Source organism: Galeopterus variegatus, unplaced genomic scaffold, assembly GCF_000696425.1.
Source record: "Galeopterus variegatus unplaced genomic scaffold, G_variegatus-3.0.2 Scaffold1297, whole genome shotgun sequence".
Lineage (NCBI taxonomy): Eukaryota > Metazoa > Chordata > Mammalia > Dermoptera > Cynocephalidae > Galeopterus > Galeopterus variegatus.
This window is the reverse complement of record NW_007727408.1, coordinates 27,331-33,240: the sequence shown is the minus strand read 5'-3', so window position 1 is coordinate 33,240 and position 5,910 is coordinate 27,331. Positions and strand designations below refer to the sequence as shown.

Below are 5,910 nucleotides of genomic sequence, written 5' to 3'. Positions count from 1 at the left end.
GCACCTCGCTCAGCCAGTGAGCGGGAACCGGTCTGTATGTGGGATCCGAACCCTCGGCGGGAGCGCCACCGCGCTCCCAAGCGGCGCACTGTAGCAGTGTGCCACCAGGCCAGCCCCAAAAGCACTTCCTTTTGATGAGAGCTAATTCACAAGCAAAGTAACCAGGACAGCACATTTGTTCATTAACTGCCCCAGGACAGCCAATCGAATGAATTCTGCAAATTTTCCAGTAAAAATTAAAACTCAACTCAAACTCAGTTTGGCTACATTTTTTTCTTTTAGGGAATTAGATTTTTAATCCTTAACTGACCAGTTTGCTGACTGTGGCCTTTTCTTAGGTTAATTAATAAGGCCACAGGATTAGTTCAAGCCTATTCTATTTTTCGGCAGATATAGATTAATGTTTTAATGTCATTTGAACTCATACTTTTCCTTACCATTCTGCAGTAAGTAAAGGAGGGGATTATAGAGAGCCAGGGAGAGAACTGACAAAACTCGAGAAGGATGGTCCATGTCCCACACTGATGGTCAAGGGCTTCATCTGCAAGCTTGCACAGTGCATCTGTGAATGCAGGAGCCTAACGCTCTGAGCCCAAGCTCCAGGCTATCTAGGGGGCTGAAAGCTCATGCATAGAACTTTCTGATGGATAGTAGGTGGTGTTTAACACAGAACTTTCTCTATCCGTAAACACATTAGTCACTGAACAAAGGATTCATCTGCAGAATTTAAAACAGCTAAATTGAAATACAAATATGAAAGGAAATCTCTGAAAATATGTGTAGCAGTTTACTTGTGCAGTGATGTCCCAGCCTTCTTCCAAACAGACCAAAACTGAGGAACCATTCTCGAGTACTTCTGATATAACCACAGCCAGCTGCAGTATCCTGTGAAGCTAAGATAGGAAAGAAGGCCACAATGAGACCAATGCACTTTCTGAGCAGAGAGGATAGAAAGACTTGCTATCAATGTTGGATAATCAAACAAGTTAGCACTTGGAGAAAAGAACCACATGATTTCTTAAATACCCAAGTTCTTGTCAAGTCAAGATTAAACAATGACACATGTTAAAAGTAGACGTATTTTAAAACAATGTGTTCAAGTGATACATAATGAAATAAAATGACTTCACATGATTTTCCCAAAAGTAGAAGGGCTATAATTCCATTGACTGGAAAAGACAGAGATTCTAAGTGGCCCTCCCAACATAGTTATTGGATTTAAAATTTGTTTTTCCAAGATGTAGTAAATTCTAGTTCATATACTCTTAATTTTTCTGGAAATAAATAGTTGTGATAGTTGTACAACAACACTGCGAATATACTAGAAAGTACTGAATTGTATACTTTGAAAGGATGAATTTTATGGTGTGATTTATTTGTTAAAAAAAAGATACTATTTGTCTGACTGTGTATTAAATGGGAAGAAAACTTACATTTGTGCTCAGCTTTTTAAGCCACACTGACTCAAAGCCCTTAATAAACAAGTAGGGTTTGAGCACAGCATATAGATTTCAAAACCAAATGTAACATTCTAGTTTTAAAAACCATTTTAAGCATCATAATTTGCAGTATAGATCCAACACTGAACTAAACAAAACCAAAAACTAAAACACATTTTAAACAGAACAAGGCTATTTTAAACACAGGAACAAGGCACATGTCCTACTGAGCAGCGGGAAGCTCCTCACTTACTGTTCCTACACAGCTATCACCAGGCCTGAATTCTCTTGGGCTTAGTTAGCATTTGCTCTAAGAGTTAACTTTTTAAATGACAATATCCCAAGTAGGACAATATTTTCCACTGTCTTTAGTACCTATCTTCTGGTACAGGCCCACTTTTCAGCAAGGAACAGAGCACAGAATGTACTAGAAACACAGGTTGGGTGGTGGGGACAGTTTGGGGCTGGGGCTCATAGCCTAGGGACAGAAAAGAGTACTGGTCAGTTCCTTCCATGGATACTCAGAATATCCTAAATTGCCTTGATAGTAACAAACATACCTTGATATATATTCATAGCCATTTGTATATGTGGCTGTGTGTACCTTGAGAATAGTCGCTGGCCTGGGTACTGACATCACCCCCTGGCTTTTTTTGTCCAATGTACTGTGGGAAACAACCCTTTTTCCTCCTCAAGAGAGGCAGGATTCTTGGAGGTAGACGGGGGCAGGGGACAGAGGGACTGGGAAGAAATAATGGACCTTAAGACAAGGTTGAAAGCTATATTGCAGAGATGCTCTTGGCCAAATGTCTGAATCAGCATATAAAATATGCATGTCATAAATACCTTTCCCTCTGTGGTTTGGAAGAAATATGTGTGTATGTGTGCTGACATACCTATTTTCCCTTCACTTCTCAATAAAACTTCAATTAAAAATATCCCAAGGTTGATTTAGCTGAAGGATGAATATGTGGTTGTTCTCAAACCTTAGGTAGTTTTTGGGCATCTGCATGATGTGCCTTTGATGGTTAGTCTGGGGGTGAATCTAAAATCTAGAAACATGGAATAGGCAGAGACAAATGGAAGCTGAGAAAGTAAGAGAGAAAGGTTCTTGGAGTCATGCAGAAATTGCCTTCTGTCTTAGATCCTTAGTGTGTTGACAACAGAGCAGGAGCCCAATAAACACTGCTGATGAAATTTATTACACATCAGAAAGTTTCCATCTAAAAAATAATTTTCTCCTCCTTAGCATCCTATGGACACCAAACTTTCAGTTACACAGAGATTAAAAACTCAGTGATCAAGAATTCTACCTCCTCAGCCCTGTATCACATGGTTTTCTGACACTGAAAGGCCTATATGAAGGGTACACAATAAAGGGGGAGAACGTTGGGTAGTAGGGGGAAGATATTTTTTCCTCAAATATTGGGTCTGTGTATCCACTTGGGTCTCTCTTTCCTTCAAGCTGCTCCAGACATTACCTGTGGGAACCACTCAGAGTCTCCCAGGGCTTTCAGGAAGGTCACTTCTGAGTCAGTAGGGATGGTGCTTGGGATACAAGCCCTCATCAGCTTTTTAAAACTGGCTTTCACTTGTCGGATTTCATGAAATTCAACAGGAACAAACTCACAATTTAAAGCAAATTCTATCTTGAAGTTCTGTGGGTGAAGATGCAGAGAATTAGGCGGAGCAATGTTTTCAATAGGCTGATGCTTAATGATATACAGTTAGTTGAGGCCAAATAGCTGCAGAGGCTACAATGGGTCAAGAAAGTCACTCTTGTGTGGCTAATTTGTCAGTATTGCTGGAAAAAGCCATTCAGGTAGGTCGAGTGGTTTGCCTAGAATGGCAAGTCTAGTCCTTTGTAGAAGTAGATTATTTAGTTTAAGAATGCTGTGGGGCCGGCCCGGTGGCGCACTGCTACAGTGCACCGCACTGCTACAGTGCACCGCTTGGGAGTGCGGTGGCGCTCCCGCTGAGGGTTCGGATCCCACATACAGACCGGTTCCCGCTCACTGGCTGAGCGAGGTGCGGGTGCAACACTGAGGGCTGCGATCCCATTGCCGGTCCCGGTCCGGTCCAGGCGCAACACTGAGGGTTGCGATCCGTTGCCGGACACGAAAAAAGGAAAAAAAAAAAAAAAAAAAAAAAAAAGAATGCTGTCATTCTGGGGCCGGCCTGGTGGCGCATTGGAGAGTGCGCCACTTGAGAGTGCGGCGGCACTCCGGCCGAGGGTTCGGATCCCATGTGGAGACCGGTTCCTGCTCACTGGCTGAGCGCGGTGCGGGCGCAGCACTGAGGGTTGCGATCCCGTTACTGGTCAGTAAAAAAGACAAAAAGGAAAAAAAAAAGAATGCTGTCATTCTGAGAACATGAAGAGACTGCTGGTAGGTTGGAACTTGATGGAGCTTATAACACCAAATATAAGCCAATTATAAGGCCATGAACCTGGAAGTTTAAAGAGGAACCAATGACACATGGACAATATGGTTAATTGAACAGTGTAAACTAGAACTGTACAAATCAAAGTTTGTAGGTGTACACATATTTGTTTTTTGTTTTATTTTTCACAGCTGCCTGGTAACGGATCAAACCCTGGACCTTGGTGTTATCAACACAATGCCCTAACCAAACGAGCTAACTTGCCAACCCGGTATACACATATTTGTTTCTTATTATACAAGTAAAACATATTTATTGCAAAAAAAAAAAAAAAAAAGTAGAGATAAAACATTGAGAAAGAAATAAAATCACTGTTCTTACTATCTCAAGACTACTAACATGTGGTCACTTTTTACAAGTCAGTAATAAAAAATTATATACCATGACATGTGAAAGGCTTTGTTGATTTCTATCTTTGGGATAATATATTTTTTTTCTGGGTGAATGTCACCAGGAAATTGTTTTTCACTCAGTATGACATATGTATCAACCTATATTTAAGTACTTTTGGGGGGGAGGTGGGGTGGGGTGACTGGCCAGTATGGGGATCTGAACCCTTGACCATGGTGTTATAACACTGCGCTCTAATCAGCTGAGCTAATCGGCTAGCCCTTCAGTACTTTTTCATTTACATCTTTAGTCCATTTGGAATTTATTCTGTGTGAGGTATGAGCTGTTGCATTTGTAATTAAAGAATGCTATACCGATAGTCCATTTGTGTATTTTGTTTTGATAATCTGGTTGCCTAGTTCTGAAGAAGATTTAAAAGTTCTCTACCTTCTCATGACAAAGAATAAATTAATTTTTTAAGATTCCTTCCATTTTCTTCATATTCTGCCCAAAATACTCTACTGGGCCATCTGCTTTTCTAAGAGTAAAACTGCTTGTTGCAGATTGTGTACAACAACAAGAATGTATTCAATAATATTGACTTGTAACTTAAAAACGGTTATGATAGTAAATTTTGTTAAGTGTATTTTGCCACAATTAAGAGAAAAAGTGCTTCCAAGAACTTATATACAGAGTCTCTTTAATATTTTATACTGGTTATTTTATAGTTTTAAAAGGCCTATTAAAATTTGAAAAGACAAAGTAAAAACTCCTGTTTTTTTTTTTTTTTTTTTAGAAAAATAGCATTTCTAATATGTACCAAGAAAAAAAAAAAAGTTTGTCTAAATAATTCCATTTTTAGGAAGCTTTTCTAAAGAAATAATCTAAAATACAGAAAAATAACCAAACCCTAGTGAATTGTATCTCAATAAACCGCCCCCCCAAAACCCCTAAATGCTTGGAAATGTGACTCCAATTTTCCATATAAAAGTTAGAAAGAAACCTAAACATCAAACAATATGGGATGTTATCAGTGACTAAAATAATTACGAAGACTTACACAAGATGGAAATATGATGTTAAGGCTTGAGATAAAGAACTTAGCAGTACACATGTGTTCCTTTCTATTATTATTATTATTTTTTTCCTTTTTGTCTTTTTTTCATGACCGGCAACGGATCGCAACCCTCAGTGTCGCGCCCGTACCGGACCGGGACCGGCAATGGGATCGCAACCCTCGGTGTTGCCCCTGCACCTCGCTCAGCCAGTGAGCGGCCGGTCTGTATGTGGGATCCGAACCCTCGACAGGAGCGCCGGCGCGTTTCCCAAGCGGCGCACTGTAGCAGTGCGCCACCGGGCCGGCCCTCTATTATTTTTTTTAAGGGTTACAATAAATAAGAGATAGTTTACTTTTCAGGAAAAATAGATTTCTTTTTATTTCCCAACTATACATAGGCTAGGTATGTTTATCTTATAAACCAGGAGTTATGAACTACAGAGTTGAGACACATTGTTAGGTTATAAGGAACTTGTTACTATTTTTTTTTTTTTTGTCTTTTTTTCATGTCCGGCAACGGATCGCAACCCTCAGTGTCGCGCCCGTACCGGACCGGGACCGGCAATGGGATCGCAACCCTCAGTGTTGCGCCTGTACCGGACCGGGACCGGCAATGGGATCGCGACCCTCGGTGTTGCACCC

At 40.6% G+C, this 5,910-nt stretch overlaps 1 protein-coding gene across 1 annotated transcript in view; it reads right to left on the bottom strand.

Annotated features, from left to right (window-relative positions):
- Positions 1-5,910, bottom strand: part of SBF2 (SET binding factor 2) — a 64,732-nt gene that overhangs the window by 33,284 nt on the left and 25,538 nt on the right. The window contains exons 7-8 of the mRNA XM_008576134.1: positions 2,921-3,097; positions 792-893 (exon numbers count right to left, since the gene is read on the bottom strand). Coding sequence (XP_008574356.1) covers positions 792-893; positions 2,921-3,097 — 279 coding nt within the window. The remainder of the gene's footprint in view (positions 1-791; positions 894-2,920; positions 3,098-5,910) is intronic.